At 41.7% G+C, this 23,546-nt stretch overlaps 1 protein-coding gene across 4 annotated transcripts in view; it reads right to left on the minus strand.

Moving 5' to 3' along the window:
- Positions 1-802: 802 nt before the first annotated feature.
- Positions 803-23,546, minus strand: part of LOC144770723 (lens fiber membrane intrinsic protein-like) — a 162,832-nt gene continuing 140,088 nt past the window's right edge. For all 4 annotated transcript variants that reach the window (XM_078655455.1, XM_078655457.1, XM_078655458.1 and 1 more), the window contains one exon: positions 803-6,442. In XM_078655455.1, coding sequence (XP_078511581.1) covers positions 6,369-6,442 — 74 coding nt within the window. In that variant the 3' untranslated portion in view covers positions 803-6,368. The remainder of the gene's footprint in view (positions 6,443-23,546) is intronic.

Below are 23,546 nucleotides of genomic sequence, written 5' to 3' on the forward strand. Positions count from 1 at the left end.
CTTTTGAATAGTTAATTAAATTGCTTTCTGTTTCCATATTTCTAGACACGTGTGTGAATGAAGGCCTTAAGGACTGGGCATAATCTCTTAGAGCCTCACTTTCTGGCAGCTGGGGTTGTAAGTGGCTAAAGGTCTTGTGTGGATACCTGTAAGTAGACAATATCTTCTGATTATCACCTCAGTAAGATTCACTAGTTGGATAATTAACAGCTTATAGGCTGGGGAAGCAAATGACAATTCATGACAAAAGGACACGCTTAATACCCTGTATTTTATTAATCTGGCATTAGCCAAGAACTTTCGTTTTTACTAAATTATATGTATAATATACTTACTTAAAGAGCCTTTCAGCCAGCTCTCTTCATCCATTGGTCGTTTGTATCATTCACAATTTGCTTCCACCCACTCCAGAATACAGCATGGGCAATGGGATCAGCCTACTTCAGCCACTGGTTAACATGAATTTGAGTAACTGCATTTTGGTCTCTCACAATGAGCACTTCAGCACACAAAGTAGTTCCCTTCAGTGTCAGTATGTTTGTTTTACCTTATAATTGCAATAGTATTGCCTTGTGCTTCTACCAGATGTGACCACAGGCCGCATTCCATGCTTTATTAGTTCTGCCTCCTGCCAATGCTGTTGTGAAATCATTTTGAAGTGTCCTTTGTTTATCTGATTGCTGGTATTATAGAGCATGACAGATTGCAGTCATTTCAAACTGTTCTGTTTTCAGTTATAAATGTTTTACAATGCAGGCCTCAATGTTATATTCAGTATTATACATTTGAATTCACTAGCAGGCAATTTTGCAGAACACGTTTATTTTTTACTGAAGTTCATCAATGGTTCTTTAATAAACTTTGTCCAGGAAGAACATCAGCCTTTACTGTGTTTAATTCACAGCACATGTAACACTTTTTTTAAAGAAAGTATTTCCTTCCTTCTTTCTTTCCTTCTCCTTTCTTTTCTTCCTTCCTTTCACCTTTCTTTCTTGGGCAGTTGTCTCTCCTGAAGTCCAAACATCCTCTTTATTCAAGTGAAGCTGACAAAAGCGGCCTCAACAGTTGGAGGTGAGAGGAATCTTTCAGACGGAAGGTATGTAGTAAACAGTCCACTTGCTAAATATGTCCTACAAATGAGAAAATCAGCAGAACCATAGCTGTTGCACTTTCTGAAATACTTTAAAAAAATGAATACAAATTCACTGTATTATACAGAATAAAAACTAGAATTAATATAATCTATGACAGGGTAAAAGGCAAGTAGTATAATACAAGAGACAAAATAATAAAAATAAAAAAAAAACAATATCACAATGGATTGTTCATAAATTCATCCAATGGAGACCACCAGGGCAGATTATTAAATCTAGGTTAGATAGTGAAGAAATGTTTAGATTCATTCCTCTCTTTGTATAACTAACCCACTCCCACAAGTGTGATAGGATAATGCAGTTGATGACTTCCACTTAGATTACATTATTTTTCATTTAAAAACATTTAGGTGTACAAATAAGATGTGAATCTAATAAATCTTCTGTTGCAGGAAGAATTTTGGAACTGTCTTACATACTAGTCTCTAAAAGGTAGTAACATTGACATATCAGGTGAGCTAATGAGCTGACATCTTGGTTACATTTGCAACATGCAAAGGATTTAAGTAGTTTGGTGTTAAGCATTTTACAAGGAGTCCTTAACACACCATGCATTAAAAAGTCATTAGTTTGTTAAACAAATGATGGTATAAAGCCTCAAAAATTCTATTTACTCAAATTAAATAACAATAACTAATACCAAAAAATAACTGTCAAAAGCTTTTGCAGCATTTAAAAGATTTAACTCTAAAAGGCCAAATGGATATCAAAATTGGAAAGTTTACTAAAATCTGGCCTGAAAATCTGGCACTATCATTTGTGCCTGGGATCAGATCTATCTTTTATAAAAAGAGAGTGATCAGCATGATTAGTTACAGGATTACCGGTGCCCTGTACTTAATAAGTGCCATGGCCCAAGGTGTTCACAGAGGGAACTGCAACCTAAACATCACTCTCTAAAACATTTGTCAAGTTGCTCTATTCTGTATTACAAAAAGGTCTAAATTATTACTTTTATTTTAATGCATGTTAATATTTGAAACACTTTGCTGCTTTGCTGTGCTTAAAAATAGAAAGATAGCACCACTATGTGGTGGACTGTCAGTAGTAGGTGACGGCATCAAGAACCGGCAAACACCGGTACAAATTAAGCACTGCCTCTGCCAAACACTGAGCCAATATTCAATACAGTCCAAATTGTTTGGTGCTGATTGATTCTTTGATTTCAAATGTATACACTTCTCAATCTAAATAAGTATTAACTCCTTGGCTGCTTGAGAGTTTCCCCTGCTGTGCTGCAGGTCAATTGAAATGGGTGTGGTCATGACGGCTCCCAGCCGTCATCAGCACACGAGCACTGTGACTCATGATGGCTGGGAGCCGTCATCAGCACCGATAGGGTTAATTTCATCTGAAAGTTTCACTAAGTCCAATTCGTGATGAGTAAAAGAAATGAAATTCACTGACAATAACCTAGACAAAGGCAGACAAAAAAACCTGTCTCTTTTCCAATGAAAGTAATTTTGAATCTGTAAATAGTTAGCAAGTAAAGGCCTGGTTGGTTGAAACCTAATTTTGTTTTTACTTACAATAGAATTATACACATACCTTAATTTTAGCAATGGAAATAAACAGCAGTTATATTTAGGAGAGATATACGTTTGTTCAGTAAATTTGATTTCTTTTTGTAATTTTTCAATTCTAATATTAAGCTTTTTATTTTGGTTGTCCATTATGAAAATGACAACCCTACGCAAAGTGGCTTTGAAAGCAGTCTTGTTTACACCAAATGAGGAGATACTGGGATAATTTTCCACAAAATAATTTAGGATTGCTTTAAACAGTATATCTTTGTTTTTTCCGTTAAAAACAATATCCAACTCTATACGGCATCTAGAATGTTGAGATTAAAACTCAAACTTTAAATTAAAATAACTCATAGCATGATAAGAAATACACATTGGATTACTGACAGTCTTAGAAACTGAATGTAAAAACTAAACTACAGATCAGAAGGCAAGTAATATAAAAACATGTTTGGTGCTCATTTGAGAAAGGTATACAGCCTGATTCATCAAAGGGCCGTTTTGCGTGGCCCTAATAGCGAATCATAGCGACTCGCTATTGAGGACACGCAAAACGGTATTCATGTAGGAATTGCTAAATAAATAGCGATTCCTACATGTTCTCTATTTGCGAGTAGCAATTTGCTACTCGCAAAAAAAGGAATAACTCCCCATTCATTCCTATGGGCCAAAAGGCCCATAGGAATGAATGGGGAGTATCCCTTATTTGCGAGTAGCAATTTGCTACTCGCAAATCAGATAGCGATTTTAAGGGTGCCAGGGGTGTCCAAAGGACACCCTGTAGCACCCCATAAATGCACATTTGAACAGGTGTTGCTCACACACATGTCCAAAGGACATGTGTGTGTGTGTAACATGCAAAAGAAAAAAATGCACTAAAGTGCTTTTTACACTATTTACGCAATTTACCACCAAGTCAGACCTGGTGGTAAATTGAGACCAAATATTGCGATTTCGCTATTTCTATTTGGTTGATGAATTGCATTTAAGGAATCTCTATTAGAGATTCCTCAAATCCAATTCCTCGCAAATATGCGATTTCGCTAATAGTGATTTTTGCATTTGGGATGATGAATACCAAATGCAAAAATCGCACTCGCAAAGGGCCAGATTCTCAGAATCTGGCCCTTTGCGAGCGCAAATCAGCTTGATGAATCAGGCTGTATATTCTTTAGATGTAGGATAACTTTTTTTGGGGGGAGGGGGCGTTCTATATAGCGTGAACTCAACCCAAAGGTATCAGAGCACTTTACATGAGCACCAGTTGCGTTGTAGAAGGACACTTTCATTTTTGTTAGGCACAGGGACAATAAGTGATTTTCCCAGAAATACAGGATATTAAGCGTCCCTGCCGAGACTCGAAACTGGTTCCCCAACTTTGAGGTCGACAGCTCTAGCCGTTAGGCCACATCCTCTTTTAAACTTCAAGGATTACATTTCATTGTGTCTCACAGACAGTATTGGTCAAATTGACCATATTGCTCCTTGGTTGTCTAAAGGGAACTTTTGACATCCTATCCAATAGTGTGTCTAATAGGGCAAGTCTCCACCTGCACCAATTGGGACATTTCTCAGTTCAACAAGCAAAAGCAAAAGATGGGTCATCCACAGTAGGAAAATAAATGTTTCAACCAATAAACTGAAAATTAGCAACCTCCACTTTTCCCCAAACCAATCTCACTTCTATGTCTAATGTGTGATCTGTTGTAGTTAAATTTGAGGCCTTATGAAATACAACGGCTGCACCATATTTCCCATAAGCTGGTGAAGCAAAAGTATTAGAATAAGAATACTAACTGATAAAAAATATTGTATTTGTATTTCCTGTAATAAAACTATATCACACTTTAACTTCTTAAAGTAATCAGAGATTTTACATTTCTCAGCAGAATGCCTGAAAGTCCTTAACATTAATGGATGAAACCTTTAAAACCTTGATTACAAATAAATAAAAAGGATGTATATCTTAAATGTAGTGTAAACAAAATATCGGAAATTTTAAAGAGAATAAAACACTAGATAGTGAGCAAAAACAAAAACAAAGAGGAAACAGACAATACTGAGTGGCATACAGACAAACACATAATTGGCCAGATAAATAGCCAAAACACTCATATGTAATTAACGATTGACAGCAATAGAGAAGGGTCACAGCAAAGTCACCTAAAATGAGACAACTGTCATTAAATCTGGAAAAAGACTATACACATATTAATATTGATTATATATCCTTTTTTTTTTTAAAAACTAGTTATGGTAAGTGTCTAGAAATGTCAGTATAAAGTTTTAGTGCAGCCAGAGATATTTCACATACAGACAAAATGCACCAAATGTCTCCAAGTAACCAGTGAAATAATGGAATGGAAATAGGATTTATAAAGTGCAAATATATGCCCTGAGGCATCTTGGCGCTAAACAGAAACAAAAATAGGGAAGGAAGAAGACAGATTAACTAAAATTAAAATGCTAAGTCTAAAAATTATTCCTGAAAGAAGACCAATATGTACAGGACTTCAAATGTAACGGCATGGCATTCCAATGGTGAACTGTGCCAAGAACAAAGTCTTACCTCTCCAGCTGGCTCTCCTAAATTTAGGAGTGACCAACTGTGCTGAAACAGAGTGCAGGGCTCTTGGGGGAGTGTACCAGATGAATTTCATTTGTAGATCTACTGGGCTCATGCCATGCAAGGCCTTAAAAGCTGTTCATAGAGCCTTGAAATCAATGTGCTTATGCACTGGCAGCCAGTGAAACTGAACTAGGGCCTGAGAGATAGATTGGTATTGAGGAATACCTGCTAGCTAGTGAGAATGCTACAGCATGTAGCTTTTTGAGTAACCGCTTCTGCAAGTTAATATACAGAGCGTTACAAAAATCATAATCAAGTTTTGAAAGGAAAAGGGCAGTAATCGTGTGTGTGTATGAAGTTAATCTCAGCAGATTAAATGTATTGTCTTCTTTAAACTGAGATAGAAAACTGAGGTAATGCTGTTATTACATGCCACAGTATTAACTGCTCCTTGAAAATCCTCAATAACAGTACAAGCTAGATAACAGTGCTATATTTCTCACAGTGGCAAACAGAACATACAAGTAAGCAGTCAGTAATGGAGAGACATAAAGCTCAGAAATGAAAACTTGCACTGTAATGTTGAGGAAATGTTATCACAGTGATAAATTATTACAGAACCTTGCCTTGAAAATCCTTGTGAAAAAAAGTTAAATACGTCTCTCAGTGCTATACGTAGTGCATGTTCATTAATATGGTTATTTTAAGGGTTCAGATACACCAGCGAAAGCCATTAGTAGAGTTAGCAAACCGAGTTACCAATATGCCTGCTTCCAAGGAATGTTCAAAAGATTAAAAGCAATGTTAGTTAATAATTAGATTGTCTTTGGTGTTCTTTTAATTAATGTATTTCAAGTCACAGTAAACACACCCTTAGTGAAAATAAATTATGCTTGCTGAATGTCAGACATTCCACTTCATGTCCCTTTCTTCCACCATCCTGTATTTCCTATATCGTTATCTTACTCTTGCAGGTTATCTTGTTTTCTGCCTTTCTCCCTTTATTATGCTTTGCTAATTTCTCTTCCTTGATTTTTCTCCCTTTTTAAGACTTTCTTCCATTTGCTCTATGTTGAAGTGTGATGATGAAAAATGGCGCGAGGGGTTCAAATAATTATCCTATAAGCCTGAATATTCTATTTCGTTTTCTTCTTTGGATGGCAGTCCTTTCAGAAGCATGAAATACGTTACACCTGAAGGAAGGAAAATTAAACAATTTTAGTCTAGGAGATATGTGTATTGTCAGTGTGGATAAATGAGGTACAGTTAGTTATACTGTGGTTATGGCAATGTCTGATACTTCAAGTACTGTCTCACTTTCAATTTGCATAATACATTATACCACTATAAGAAAATAGTTTTATTAATTGGGTTGGACAGGAATCCACCACAATTATTCCCCGTGGACAAGCTTGTTAAACTTGTTAAGGTAAAATACAGTTTCAATATTCTAAACATTGCACAGCCCCCTGGTAGCAGTAACAAAACAGTTCAATGTCAAACCACAACACAATAAAAATCCCACATCTAATGTAGTAAACAGAGGACTGCAATGAGCAAAATGTCATACAAATGGCACAATTCCAATAAGGGGAAATAGAAATATGAATTTGAAAGACTTAAGGCAACAAGTGTCAAGGAAAAATAAACCCCCAATCGGTAGAAAAAATTACTTCAGCTGACAGGACAGAGGCACTATTTTTGGCTGACCTCGATGTAGCGCAGGTTGGGTATGCCAAGCTTATCTTTCCTGGTCTATGAAATGGAAGTCAAAGCTTGCAAGCTATATCCGAGAAAGTCCTCTCGAAGCCGGGTAATCGCTGAACAAGATACAGCTGAAGCTGTTTTTGGCAGGAAAAGCCCTGAGCAGGAGAAATACAAATTTCGTGGTAGATAAAATCCTCACATCCAGCAAATTCTTGTTATCTCTTTTGGCCAAAAGATTTATACCTTTGAACAAAGGAGCATATTTGCATGAATTTACGCATATGCACTGATGCTTCAGATTACTTGCGGCTTCCACAAATGCCCTAACGACGCCATGGATACGCTGTATTTACAATACAGTGCTCTAAGGCACAAGGATTCATGGATTTGTGAGAAATTCTGACAAATCTTTTGACGCTTAAGTGATACATTGCTGGAGTTGGTTGTAAGACAAAACTCCAACCATGCAACAGAACACGAGTCCCATGCTAAAAGCCCTACGTCAAACCCTACTGCTCGTTTGAGAAGGCGAAGGGATTTTGACGCAGTCATGTCATAGAGTGACACAGTGAAAAGTTGCAAATTTCGCTGCGTCAGTTCTATGTAGCTTTTAACATGGGAATGCCTACCCTGCATAAATTATACCTGGTGCAGGTATGTGACGCAGGCTGACACAAACTGACATTGTCCCTAATGCATCAGTTTGTAAATATGGAGCAGTGTGGAGCGTGCGCCACCGCATCATAAAAACAAATGACACTGCAGTAAATATGCCCCCAGTCTTTTTCTGGTGCTGAAAATCCTCTAGCGAGGCAAATCTAAAGCTGAATCAAACCGTGTGAGAGCCCGATTATGTTTAGGAAGTCTTGATAGTCCAAATATTTTCCCAGTCCCACCTTTTCACAGTTTCTGGAGCAGCTTCTTTTGGTCACTTCTGGGTTCGCTGGGAGCCAGGAGTCAATATGGCTGCTTTTTAGTGTTGCTCTGGCAGTCTGTATTACCATATGACAGTTTGATCAGAAACATGGGGAGAAAATCTACCAGCAATCCGGTTTACTAGACTGCAGAACCAACACAGCACTGAAAATGAGATCGCTGAGAGTGACCCACGGGTGGGGGCATTGGAGACAGAGCAGAACATGCAAGATAGTGTGGCGACCCTGGATCTGGCTCAATGCAGGCTCCGCTCCAGGCATGGCAAAGACTACAACCTACTGGCATTCCTAGACAGAAGGGTCTGGCCGAGGTAGGTACATGTTGGTGGCTCGGTCGCACAGGGGAACACAAGGAGGGCCTGACCAGCCATTTGCATAATTCTACTGTGGTGCCCGCCTCATGGCTACAACATCTTAGGCACTTTTCCAATGCACTGCAGCAGACTTGTGGGCATGTATGTGCTGTTTCAACATCTGTGCTTGAACAAATGAGCCCTGAATTTTTGGATCAATGGCTGTGCCCAGAATCTGTGTCTCACTAAGGAGCCTGGGTCTGCCTGTGCCCCTCCACCGGTTTGCTAGGGAGGGACACAGGACCTTCACCAAATTCATTAACTTAACAGTGAGGGTTGCACTACAACTGAGATTGAGTTGCAGTGGCTGTGTTGGACACCATTTGCTGTTGAGCCGTCGCCATCGCTCATGGTGCAATTATCTATCACTGTGCATTGGACTATATTCCATATAGCATATTACATTGCTAATTATAAATCTCGGGCTACTCCTACACCAGGTGGAAATCTGATCATAAACAGCTGAGATTTACTTTTGAGACTAAGTGCACACGTAAACGACCGAGCAAAGATCATAGAAGCACGACAAGATGGAGATACTGTAAAGCCCTCAATGGTCCCTTCAGACTTAAATGCATTGCTGTAGGCAATGCAACACAGCCTGCCACAGATACCAAAATTGATGCCCTGACCTTCAGAATGGATCATATGTCTGCCAGACTGGATAAAGAGAATTAACTTCTCAGAGCTACAGAACAATGCATCATAGATAGTAAAGAGGACATGGAGGAAAAGGGCATGCAAAATGGAAGACATTGAGATGGTACTGGTGATTATCAAATAAAAGTCTGAGGACCAAGAAAATAAATTTCCTGCACATAGTGGGTATCCCCAAAATGACTAAAAAGGGTAAATTGGAGACCTACGTGGAGAATATCTTACAGTCTTTATTTGGAGTTGAACAGTTCACTCATCTGTTTGCAATAGAGAATGGCTCATTGTTCACTGGCCCACGACTCCCAAACAAAGCACTTGCTCAGGCCAAAATAGCTCACCTTATGAACTTTCTGCGCAGGGACACAATCTTTTACAAGAAAAGGGGACCATTCTCCATGAGGGAAACTCTGTAATATTCTTTCCTGACTTCTCACTTGCAGTGCAAATGGCACGGCGTAAATTTCTGCGGTGATAACACTGAAATAGAGTATGCTATGCTAAATCCAGTGCGATTCAAATTCTCAATAGAAGGCAAACAATGCATATTTAAGAAACCCAAGATGGCTACCAGCTTTTTACGATTAAGACATAATCTGCTACACCAACAAGAGCTGTGCAACATAGTGAATCTGAATGAAACAGTTCCATCCATAATGACAAATCTACTATACAACATAACAACTTCCCCCATCTCTCTTAAGGTCTACATTCCCATGAAGAAAAGCAGATGCCTGCAATTCGTCTCTACCTGTCCAGTGATTGAGTGGCATGAACTTTGCTGTGCCACCCCATAATGCTGCATCTCTACAAACTCTGCCATACCAGAGAGTATTGATCCGTAAGCTTGCTGCCCCACTCTGTATTTACCACAGTTTTTTTATTGACAATGGGAAACCCCAGGCAAGTATCAGTTGGGAGACCTCACCCCCCTGTAGAGTATGGTTATGCCATTCTCTAGCATCTCTTACTTGTTAAGACTGAGTTTATTGGTTGGTGCTTACCTTATTACAGTATTTGGCTACTTTGTGGGCAAGGGAATGTTGTTGGTATGATTGGGATGCTGATGTGGGATGAGCGTGGGAAGGGAAAGGGTTGTTTGTAAATATGCAGCATTAACCAGATGCAATATCACAAGAGCATAAACCGTGCAATACAAGAACTCACACTTTTGAAATCTAGCAAATGGTTTAAACAGGCAAACTTCATGTTAAGTTATCGATTTACACACAAGTGTAATACAGGTTCACCTAGCTATAGCATATTACTGCTACCCTGTAATGTCAGAAGCCTACATAATCCACAAAAAAATGAAGCAAGTGCTACTTAGATAGAACATAGATGTCTCCATGCAGGAAACTCGACCATAGCAGGATACCGAAGGCAAGATAGTTAGTAGATGGGCAATACATAGATTTGCTTCCTCCTACCGGTACTAAAAGTGGGGAATAATGATTCTAATTAAGAAGGGGGTCACACTCCACATTATACGCACATGCTCCCATGAAAAAGGTTACTTTGTAATAGTACTACCACTGACGATACAGCTTTCTGCACATCACCATTGCAACAGACAGATCCACAGATTGGCAAGGCAAGCGGACCACTAAGAACATTTTAGATGGCATGTTAGACCTGGGAAGAATACATGAATGAATATTTATATCTTCCGTACATAGCTCCTGGTCCCATTCTGGCAACTGGCTAGCGACTCAGGATGTAAACAACTTGATGCATGATCTCACAACTTCCCCAAGACATCATTGGACAATGTACCTGTCCTACTTAAGACCGAGATACCCATACACATACCAACCCAGTTCATTTGAAGGTTCCGGAATGCAGCTCTAACGGACCTTATGCTTTGAGTTGAGTTGAACTCTAGCATAACAGCATATTTTGAGGACGGTGCAGGCTACTTGGATAGCACAGACACTCTGTGGAAAGCATTCAAGGCTACCGTTATGCATTAGCAACCTAGTGGATATTCTCAGAGCACTGTGTACATAAATACAAAACACCGAGCGTCAGATACAAGAACTACAGCACCAATATGAAACTTTCCCAGATTCCAAAGTGCCAGCTGCCATTAGAGAACAGGTGATAGAATACAATGAAATAGTTGATCAGGAGATAAAGTACATGTCCAAGCATTCAGTGGTGAGGGGCTGGTGGAGAAGGTGGGAGACCAGAGAGATACCTAGCCAGTAAGCTCAAGACACCATGGACACAAAACAATGTTACTAAAACAATATCCCCCATTGGAGTAGAACACTATGACCATATTAGAAACCTTTACTGATTTCTATACTGATCACTACAACAGGCGAGTTACTACCTCCAATGGCGAACTAATAAATTACATTTAGAATGTAATGATAATTCCTACCACAGCCTATGTCAACAGAAGAGATCAAAGAGCCCATAGCCAGCCTCCAGACAGGCAAAGCTCCTGACTTAGATGGAATGGCAAGCTGATGTTATAAGGAAATCGCTTCCATACTGACACCATACCTGCATGCGCTATATGAGGAAGCATACAATAGATGAATATTGCCACCATCATTTAGAGAGGCACTCATATTCAATCTCCTTAAGCCCCTCAAAGCACCAGATTATTGCCAGTCAAAGAAGCCGCTATCTCCTATAAACACAAATGTAAAGATCTTAGCTAAAATAATAGCTAACAGGCGGATGCCTCTTCTCCCTAATCTGGTTTTACCAGACAAGTCTGGATTTGTACCAACACATTCCACATCACATTATCTGCATATATCCGCGCTACTCCACCAACTTAGGACCCACCTAGACATGGCAGCAGAATTACTAGAAATCTCCAAGGCATTTAACTACAAAGAATGGGAATATATGTTTACAATTTTGCACAGAGTGGGCATGCCTGCTGGTTGTGTACAATAGATCAGGTTATTGTATACCTGTCTGTCAGCCTGAATACAAGTAAACTGACATACAAATGACCCGATTTCCACAAGACATGGAACACGGCAGGGTGGCCCTCTCTCTCTCCATTGCTCTTCACCACTTCCTTGCACCAAACGTCAACATTATGCCTCCTCTGCAATGAAAATCACCCAGAAACAGTTGGAAATCTCTATATATGTAGACAATATGGTGATATATGTGAAAAACCCCATCAACCACGTTACACTAATTCTACGGGAACATATCAAATTTGGCAGGCACTCGGTCCTTAGCCTTAATTGGGTCTCTAATCTTCTCGCTGACACTGGCTACTACACCCTATGATTTGGAGCTAATATTGCAATGAAGTGAGGATCCTGTAAAGTATCTAGGGATTTGGATACATAAAGACCCAGGCAGGGTCATCGGGAACAACTATGGTACACTACCATTGTACTTGGGCCTCAAGCTTAGATACACATACTCTACCATTGTCTATGGTGGATAGAACAGCCAGTATGAAAATGGTCATACTGCCTAAATTCCTTTATTTATTTTTGAACATCCTTATTGCCCTACCACAATAGTTCTTTAAGCACTAAAATCACAACTTATCAAACTAGCGTGGGTTGGTAAATGACCCAGGGTGAACCTGGAGGTGCTCACTGTACTCAAGGAGTGTTGTGTAGCATTTTGGGATCCAAGCGTGATTTACCAATGCATGCCCTTATATCGGTATAATTCACATTGCCCTTATATAGACATAGAAATCATACCCATATTTAGACATAACCCATCCAGTCCAAATACAGGCATGGCTACTTCCACTAGTTCCAAAAAGCCACAACAATTTCTTGGAAAACTCGGCTTCAGCAGTCAGGGACATCCCTTTACTTGAATATTGATTTGTCCTAGAAATCATGGAGTTTTCAAAGAACTGCCATTCCCTTGGGGTTCTTTGATGACGTTATTATGTCTGACTTTACGTCAAACTAGGCACCTTCAAGGTATAAATATGCCTACACTTGCTTTAGCAAACACACGGTGGTTCGGAGCAGCTCGACTATCTACTTGCCCGACGCAGCTCGCTACAGCAAGTGCCGAAGGAAGCCGACCCGCCAGCTGACGCACTGACAGAGAAGCTGTCCTTTCTCTCGCTGAGAATCCAGCTCCAGTGTTTCCAAGCTCCCCTCGCGGGGTGTTGGGAAATCGAGTCCCGAGACAGAGATACCAGACCTCCGTCATTCTAAAACCAGGGTACAGAGCTGATTAGACCCTAAGAGAAATCTTGGTTAAATTCTTGGCACACAAAAACTAAACCTATGCTACATCTCACTTACTTCTTCCCCCGTACTAGACTTAGGTTAGGTACATTATGGTAGACGTATTTTAGAAGCATCAGTTGAGTACTTTTAGCCTTTGTTATTTATGTATGTAATTATCTATGGCTTAGAAACCATACCATGCTTTTACAGTATTATTTTATAATACTCTTCTTACTGTACGCATTATACTTTGCAACCAGTATTACGATTGTAGCAGTTCATTTTACCTGTCTGAGAAAGAAGACTGTTCAATAAACCCTTTTATTAAAAACGCCTGTCTTTCTATTTCTCTGCACCTCTGATGAAACGAAGCATGCACGATTGACTGAGTAAAATATCTATCAATTGTTTCCACGACTCCGAAGATTAGTTTTATTGTTTGGGAAACAGAGTTGTCATGTTTATGCGGTTGTCAGAAACTAATCCCTTCTTGTTTATTCGAGAAAGTTTCTAGTGACCTCTGAGCTAGCTGGCACTCACAATTGAGTCTAATATATTCCATAGAGACCTAGTAGACGTAAGTCCTAAAACAAATCTATAGGATATATTATTCCAATGCGCAGAGCCTAATGGGAATATAGCCACTACAGGAGGCTTTGGCGCTCCAGATGAAGTTATACTATCTATGCCCTGAAGCACAGTTTGCACAGTACTGGTACCATCCGCAAAGATATATACCACATATAGCTGTGGAAAGGGATAGGGTGAGCCCTTTTTCCATCAACCATCATTTTACCTAACATGGGGGGGAAATCAATAGGAGAGAATTTAACACCATGCATTTACAATGGCTGTGTGGCAGCGAATGTGTGCATGTGATCGCATAGAGATACTATACTCACCAGAAGTCCCACTACTGTATCACCAAATAATATCACCAACACATGAAAAAAGACAAAGGAGATCCTCGATAAAGTGCACCCTGCAGCACGTGAAAGGCATTTATTCAGGAGGGGGCTTTAGTAGGCTAGAAGATATATCTCAAAATAAATATCAGACCCCATTGCTAACTTCCACATATTACCAACTTCATGCTGCCGTAAAACATTCCCTTTATTTATTTTATTTATTTATTTATTTTATGCTTGTATAGCGCAGGAATTCGACCCCCGAAGGGGTATCTCCGCGCTTTTGTTCATTCCAAAGCCATATCCAGAAAAAAAGATCATCAGGCAGCACAGGATGTCTACATGGTCAAGAACAGATAGGTCTTTAAACCTTTCCTGAAGGTAGCTAAGTTGGGATTTTGCCTAAGGGTAAGGGGTAGGGAGTTCCAGAGAGTGGGGCCTCGATACGAGAGGGCTCGGCCTCCCTGCCTTTCCTTCTTAATCCGTGGTACATGTAACAAGGATTGGGTCTGAGAACGCAGAGAGCGACCAGGCTCATAGGGTCTGAAAATTTCAGATAAATACTTGGGGCCAGTGCCCGACAGGCATTTATAGATTATACAACATATCTTGAACTTCACCCTCTGGCGAATTGGAAGCCAGTGAAGTTTATTCAATAGAGGGCGTGAAGGGGTTCTGGGTGGGACATTCAAGATTAGCCTAGCCGCTGTATTTTGGACTACCTGTAGTCTGCTTAGTTGTTCTTCATTGGTGGAAATGAGCAGCCCATCACAGGAGTCCAGTCTACTGATTACTAGTGCCTGGACTAAAGTTTTCCTATGACAGTCAGCTAAATAGGGAAAGACCCTTCTCAGAAGTCCAATAACCCCAAAGCAGGATCCAGATTTTTAACTGCTGGCGTTAGTGTCTGAAAGGGAAACAGCAGTTGAGTATCATCTGCGTATGCTATTGGTGTGAACCCAAATTCCCTCACAATTTCAGCCAAAGGGGCCACATACACATTGAACAATGTGGGGCTTAGGCATGAGCCTTGTGGAACCCCCTTGGTGAGCTCCCTGGAGATGGAAAGATGGGAGCCCAATTGAACACTTTGTGAGCGGCCAGTGATAAAGCTTTCTAGCCAAGCTAATGCAGCTCCCCCTATCCCTACCCTCTTCAGACGACTGATAAGAATGTCATGGGACACCGTGTCGAAGGCAGCAGACAAATCCAACAGCACCAGAATCATAGATCCTCCTCTATCCTGTGACATCCGGATGGTATCAGTCACGGAGAGGAGGGCTGATTCGGTGCTGTGGTTTGGTCTGAACCCAGATTGAGAAGGGTCTAGACCGTCTGCTGCCTCGATGTATTTCGACAGGTGGGTATTGACATGTTTCTCCGTCATCTTACTCAGATGGGGTAGGAGGGAAATCGGACTGAGATTTTTCAGGTCTAACCAGGGCATTGCAGCATTTTTACGAATGGGGTTCACAATCGCCTTTTTCCAGACACTAGGCACTCGTCCTTCCTTGAGGGAGAGATTGATTAGTGTACAAAAACTTTGTGTAAGCTGGCTCCCTAAACAGACTACCATCTTCACGGGCAGGAGATCTTCCGGAGATCCTTATTTAATATTACTATACAAAGAGCTGTGACCTCAAGCGGGCTGATTTCCGGAATAATTGTGAATCCACTGCTTTCTCGCTCTGGATTCCTGAGGGGGGAGAGGTCAGTGTCAATTGCGTAATTTGAGGTTTGTATTTTTTTCTGATATATAGATTCAATTTTATTTTCAAAGAAAGCGGAGATATCATTACATAAAGTTTGTGTGAACTCATCAGGGCTTTCGCAGGCCACAGGTTTTACAAATGATTGGAGGATTTTGTAAAGCTCTCTGGATGAGTTTCCTGCATCTATAAGTTGTGAGGCAAGACTGTTTTTCCTAGCCAATTTTATATTTTTGTGGTATTTAGCTAAGGCCTCCACATACACCTTCTTGCTGCTAGTTGTATGCGTATTTCTGTTTTTCGGCCCTTAGTTCTTCTGAATACCAAGTTTCTTGCTTATCTTTGGGATACTGCTTACACAGTTTCAAGAGAGCGAGCGAGTCTACTTCCTCAAGAAGGGCCTTATTAAACTTTATAATGCCATTTTCGACATTATCGTTCTCAGAAATAAATGGATCTTTCCCGACCTTCTGAAATCCTTCGAGCGTTATGTTACGCCATTTCCTACGCCATACGGCAAGAAGTGGCTTTCGTTGTGGCAAGTGAAGACCCAACACAATAAATTCTACCACATAGTGGTCGGACCAGATGACAGGGGTTGACGGGAGACATTTTATTTTAGGACAGTTTGTAAAAATAAGGTCTAAAGTGTGTCCACCAAATGCGTTGGGCCACTGTTTTGAATTTTCAATCCCAATAGCCCCAAATCAGAAAGCAAAGAAATTGTGTCCGGGTGATTGGGTCGATCAGTGTGAATGTTAAAATCTCCAAGGAGAATAAAGTCCTCCTTGGCTTTAAAATAGGGTGCTAAGAGCTCAGTTAGTGTGAGCGAAAAACCTGAGTTGTTCTCTTCCAGTGTGTTTTGGAGGAGGAGCGGATCTTGAAAATCATGATCTCCATTTGAGCACAGCATCTTTGCTCAAGCAGAGAGACTTTCAAGCCTTCTTTATATATCATTGCAATTCCTCCACCTATTTTTATTGGGCGATCTAAATTAAGAATCTTATATCCGGGCGGGATCCCTAGCATAATAGCTGGCAGTGTGTGTGGTTTTAACCAGGTCTCCGTAAGGAAACATATGTCAGGTGTGGTTGTATGAATAAGATCCCATAGTTCCTGAAAATCTTTAGGTAAGGAACATATATTTAATAGAAAGCTTTTTAACCCATTTAGCCTGATGTAAGAGGGGTTTTCTTCAGTATTAGTGCTGAGCGAGGGGTTTGTGGGGGGGTCAGGCAGTATGACTCTATAGAAGCAGAGGTAGGTGAGATGCTATCATTGCTAGCAATCTGGTGAGTCAGGTGAGTCAAGGACGCTTGAAAGCCACAGAAAATACATGATACAGGACCTTCAATAAACGGCCAGTTATGACAGTGACAACCAGCGAGTGTGACTGGTTTCAGACTGCGCAGTGCCTGAGCCGAATAGGAAAGTTTCATAATACCTGCAGTTTCCGGCATCTCAGCAATAGAGCCCATGGCCCCTGGTCCCGTCCTGTCGCGGACGGGCGCAGACGGGCTTTTCTTCGGAGCTTCTTAGGCGCGCTCATAGGCGTCCCCTGCGCGCAACCGCTGCGCGCTTATCATGAGGGCGTGGCTAAATAGCCCCGAGTAAGGTAGCCACTAGAGCGCTGACCTCTGCTCTAGCGGAAGTGCCTGGCTCTTACCTGTCCGCCCTCCGCTCTACGGCACTGATTGCCGAGTCGGACCAGGGCGGGCAGGCTGCAATATCGAGCCCAGGTGATGCGGGGAGAGTGTCAGGAATATATACAGCAATTAGGCAAGTTAGATTTTTTTAAATCAAATCTAAAACAATAATGCGACAATTGTTAAAACGTTATCCTAACTCCTCGCAGCCCACACATAAATGTCTGATAATCCTGAATCTTTCTCAGCTAACGGGTGAACAGCGGGTCGGGGAGACACTGTCACTGTCTTCCTACCCTTAGTTCCCCAATGAACATCAAACTCTGCGTGCACTGCACACACTGCTGACTACTACTACACACAAAGGGCTGATAACTAAGCTCCATACCTCTATGTAAACTAATGGTCCAATAACAACAGATCCAGATTTTGAAAGATGGAAAGAGATACTAAACCCGCCATTGACAGCCAGATTGGGCATTTTCCCAAAAATGGTCTGTTGATTTCTAATGGTAATCTGCGGATTGCACACTTTAAGTACCTACATCAATCTTACCACACTCTGCATAATTACAGCGACATAGGCTAAAAGAGGATACATGATGTGTTAAATGCGCGGCGATAGAGGCTAATTTTATACATTTGGCATTGGCATGGGAATGTCCCCAAAAATACTGGAGAATGATAACTGAAGCCCTATCTGTCACACTTCCAGAAACAAAAGAACAGAAACCACATATATGCCTTTTAGGCTTTGTTGAGGATGCACAACCTCCTAGTGGCACTTGCATTGCTGCTGGCCAAAGGAAGAGTGGCAATATGCTGGGGTAAAAGGAAAAAAACACGAAACGGCAATGGATTTCAGAACTTGCCTACTGTAGAGAACAACTCGAGGTATATGCTGCGGAATTGCAAAAAAACCTCACAACCTAAACATTTATGAGGTCCCTTGACAACTTACCTATTAACTATGACAGAGACATCTTGAAAGCGACTGGGTTTATGCGGACATGATATTGCTATACCTACAAGCCAAGAATTATCAGTGATTTTGTAATCTTTTTTTTTCTTCATTCCTTTCTGTTTCTCTGCATTTATGTAATGAAAACAACAACAAATAAAAACAAACTGGCACTTCCGAGGCTTCTAGGACTTCAGGAACAGCACTCAGGGGCAAGGACTCAATCTATCAGAGGTCACCAGAAGGGTCCAGTTCAGTTTCACTTGCTGTGGGTCAGCCGAGAACACCAGGAAAAAAGGCCTCTTACAGCGTGTTGTGTGCCTGTAGCCACACAGGAGGTCATACAACTGACCATTGGAGTTACCTCTTATTCCTGGGTGGAAGTGGGAGCAGGTTCACGCATTCACCTCTTCACACAGGTCTCAATCATCAAACAGCAGGTCTATCCTCTTCTGTCCTTCAGCACATCCAGAGAGTGATTTGATGAGCCGAGGGTGGGGAGCCAGCTTTCTAGGTTTCACTAGCCAGTGGGTGAGGTGAACCCTCTGCACTTCCTAACAAATAATAAAAGCTTTCCCAGGAGCAACCCTTTCTACTTTTGCAGCAAACTTTATTTTCTTTGCTGTAAACAATCCCACTGTGCACTATTCAGAGACAAACTTGACATAGTAGACTCCTTCTGCACCAGCAAGGAGCTTGTGTGCCATGCAGGGGTGTATTTATGGGGAAGTGTGTGTTCTCCTCCTTCTAGCCCCAGCTCACACAGGACCGGTGCCAAGCTGGTTACAGAGTGCCTATGGAGCAAAATGCTTCTCTTCCCCAGGTCTCCCTTTAAATTTAGCTATGAATGGGCAAGCCTCACCCCGCTCCCTTTAAGTTAATGAAGTTACTGTACCCGCCATTTGAGAAATGGGGTTTTTGGCTGACTGACGTGTGAACCTGGGTGAAGCAATAGCACAGTCTCATGCAGAGTGAACCACAAAAAGCCACTAAATTTACCTGTGCTTATCCCTGGGTAGCTTGGCCCAAAAAGAAGTGAGGCTTAATTTAGAGGCAATGTGTAAAGTAGTTATGCAGCACAAAAACAGTAATAAAGTTCCAACACAATAAAGATACCAAACCAATGTAGAAAAATAGAGTATGTTTTAATAAATTATTTGACACCATAGTGACAAAAATCCAATCAGTAGTACCGGAGATATGATTTGTAAAGGTTTTAGTTAATTCAATTGCATCCACTGGGCTATGAGCCAAGATGCACCTCTTAGCATGGATAATGTCCTCCCTTATTATAGATCTGCACCCTCTGATGTGTCTCAGCCAATGTATAGCTTTATTTTTTAGGACGTCCCCACTCTCATGTCTAAGGCAGTTATAGTCGACTTTAGGGACATTAGTCATAAAAATTGGAATTGGTAGAGAAGTATCTTGCTTGTGGTTGAATACCTGGAAAGCATGGATACCTCAGGGGCTTTATGGTATACAAATTCCCTACTAGGGTCCTAGGAAGCTAATCTTGGTAATGTGCCAGGTGCTACCTTGTCCCGTGTTGTGACCACATTTCCCTTACCTTGCACCTCAAATGGTCTGTATTGCCCAAATGGGGCACAAGTGGTTACCTTAGTAGTCTGAAAACGGCGTAGGCCTAAATCTGTAAGCAGTGTGTTTTGGCCATTTTGCTTCTCATTTAAAATTTTCTGTCTCTCAACAGGACCAGCCTGGGTGGAGAGAGCACTTGGTAAAACTGCTGGCATTGGATGTAGTCTATTGGTGCCGTCTATTCTTTGGGAAAGTTTGAGGACTAGTGAGGTTAAGGCCTCTATACTGTTTTTAGTGATGCCGTTTCAGACAGGAGGTCAGGAATCAAAGGGGTACTACCACTACTATCATCTCCTACTTCCCGCAGGATATCTTGGCTTGGGGTGATGGGTAGTATGGGTGCGTGATTGGAAACGACACAATCCATATCTATGGGCGAATCCTCAGCAGGCGCAGCAAGGGCAGCAAAGCGTTTGTGCAGTGGAAACTCTTCTAATCCGCTATGTTCTGTTAGGCAGGGCTGTCCATCCATATCCAGCGCACTAGATAAACCTATGTTAAGCTCATCTGCAACTGCAGATGATTTGGTTTTCTTAGAAGCAAGTTTGTTTCCAACTGTTGAGGGAATAGGGGCTGGAACGGGTGATGTCAGCAATTCTTCACAATCGGTGACAATATTCTCTATACGAACTAAAATTTCCTCGCCAGTCCCCCCTTCACTCACAACATCTTCGGCATTTGCCAGGGGCCATTTTTTTTTAATCGCTTTTTTCTAACATCCCCCTGCCCAGCTTCAATCTCTTTCCGTTTCCCCATTGCTGCAACTGTTAATCAGCTCTATATATTTTCTACAAAAGGCAACTAAGTCTGCAAAGTAACACAAAACTGTGCTGTAGCACCAGAGACTACAGACGCAAGATCGAGAGAATGTCAAAGGGAATGTAGCTATACGTTCTCAAAGTTCCTCTTTTGATTTTTGCAGAAATTGCAATGTTAGGGAGTATTAGAAGTCCCAATAGTGGTGTAACTAGTACCTTCTGAAAATTGTGTTTGGGGAGACACTCAACTGCTCCAAAGACTCGATGTCAGGGGGGCATCCCAGCATCCCATGGGCGAGGATGGGCCCGGGCTTCGCCGCGGGGGGAGAGGATGTGCTTTATAGCGCGACGGAAGCACCTCCCCTTAACTGTGGTAGCAGAAGTGGCAGTGCTATGTCCTTCGTTGCACCCTGGGGCTCGTAGTCCCATCAGGGTGGATGGCAGCCCCAAAAGTGTCTCAAGGAAACGCTGCGGCGTTTGAAATAGAGATGGTCACTCTGGGCTTAGGCTCCTGCCAGAATGTGCAGCTAAAAGACAGGAGAAAGCGGCCAAGATAGCCCCTTCAGTTCCAGCGCATCCCTGCATGTAATCGCGAGGACTCCAAACTCCAAACTGGTGCTTAACTCTATAATTGGGGGTGAAAGGCCCAGAAAAACCTGTATTCTGCTCTCTATGCGCAATGGGGGACTGACGCTCAGCTACGCCAATCCTGGCATCCCCTGCCTGCCACCTGTGGCTCCCCCGCTGTGTGGAAGTCAGCGGGGGGTGGGTTGAAAACTGTGGGACTGCCGACATCTTCCTTTGTCCATTGTTCGCTCATTATTAAGCCCCCCGCTGTGTAGAAGTTCGCGAGGGCCGCGATCTGAGAGTTGCAGGTATACCAGTGTGTTCCTCGTGTCTTTCTCGCGGCGATCCGGTCGGCACGAAAACACAAAGGTTTTAGTATACACTAGTTCCTAAAAGATCAAAGTGCCAGCGGGTGGCACAAAACAGTGTCAAAGTGGAAAAATATGGCAGATAGGGAAGGAGCCTGCTCAGCACTTACCTTTAGACTTACAAAACTTTCTGAGAAAAATGTTCTTGGAAGATAAAATTCAGTGGGCAAGGTTGCAGGAGGTGTGCGAGGAGGAAGAGCCAACATCGGATAGCCTTTGGTCAAATCCATAGTGACGATTTCTACTTCCAGACTTAGCTTCTGAAATGGAAGTCAAAGATATCCAGCGGGACGTGGCAGACGGCTATAGAAGGAGACATTTCTAAAAAGGCTGGATACCCCTTTGGTATAGGACTACTGAAACGGATTTGCTGCTGCGTAGAAGAATGAAACGGGAGAAGCCAAAAAGTCAATCTGACTGGTGATGCACCTCCGGCGGCAGGCGAGCAGAACCACCTGGTTCTCAGAGCAGTTTTCAGTGAAACATTTTCTAAGTCCCCAGTTTTGGATTTTGGCTATCTGGTCACGTTTACCAGCAGTTCCAAGGGTCCAGGACTGGGGGTTTGTGATTTTATTATGAACTTGTAGAACAGCTACATCGCTTTTCTATAAAAACAGCTTTTGGGGATTCGCCACTGTAGATACATGCTAACATTAAATAAACCTTGCATGTACCTCTTACAAATATTATGCACTCTATCCCGTGGGAAACAAGTTCTTCTTGGGAGTCACTTATTTCATACTTAAAAGAGGGGATGTTTTCTGACAAAAATGTTTCTTTTGACAGGTTCATCTCTAGGTTTAAAAGCTGCAGGAGTCACGCTACAAAGGTAGGCCTGAAGTCATGTTTTCTTTGTCAGCCTATTAGATGGAACAACATGTGGCAACATGTGCGGCAACATGTGCTGCAATGCACTTGCAGGTTTTAGCTCTTCCATGCCATTGGTGTATTACTGGCACTGAATACTGTGGCCTTAACGGGAAGTTAAATATGCCAATTAGGAGTGAGGCAATTTTACCATGTTTTAAGGGTCATAGCACACACAAACACACTTTGGACTGGACAACAGTGATCCAGTATGTAAAGTTGAAGTAGCAGCAGCTTCAGTCCAAGTGTTGGAAGGTGACCACGTACCACGAAAAAGGCCCTTACTCACAACCCCTCCCCCGCCATCCAAACAAAAGGCAAGGAGCAATTCATTTATTCACTTGACAGAAAACATGGAAAGGCTATCTACATTGGCAGGGCCAGTTCGATGTCTGTGTTGTACTGTAAAGTTCCAAAATGAAGGCCCTACAGGGAAATCCTGAAGTTTGGAACTTTGTACATCGAACTTTGAGAAAGTAACTTTTTCAGCGGAACTAAGTTGGTCCCTGTATTCAGCCCACACTCCATCGCAGTTGGCTTGAACACGTGACTTTTCCCAGGTCTAGCATGATCAGATATCCACAGTTGGAGCTTTCTGCTTCTTGATGCTATTTTTAATGAAACCTGTAAAATTGCATATCTCCAGCTCTACTGATCGAATGTTTGTTGTTTTGGTTTTTAATTGTTTATTGCATTATAATCTAGTTTTCTAACTTGGCTTTGGGGTTTTTTGTGTGCTGTGTATTATCTGTATTACTGCTGGTGTGCTGCATAGATACATTGCCTCTACAGGAATCCTAATTGCTTTTGTGCCACGCTACCACAGAGTTAAGCACATATTAATGTAGTGACTTTTGTGGTTCACTCTGGGAAGAATTGTGGTTGTTGCTTGAGAAGGGTTTTACCCACCTCAACCAAAAACCCAGTTTCTCACAGCACCCATGAGATACAGTCTGGAGAGGTAGAACAGAACTTAGGTGCCATCTGAGGCCAACCACAATTTAACCTTTGTCAGATAAAACAAGTGGATTGATACAGATGTAAAGCCACAAGTACTTTTCAGCTCATCCTTAACGAG

The sequence above is a fragment of the Lissotriton helveticus genome, chromosome 7 (assembly GCF_964261635.1).
Source record: "Lissotriton helveticus chromosome 7, aLisHel1.1, whole genome shotgun sequence".
NCBI lineage: Eukaryota > Metazoa > Chordata > Amphibia > Caudata > Salamandridae > Lissotriton > Lissotriton helveticus.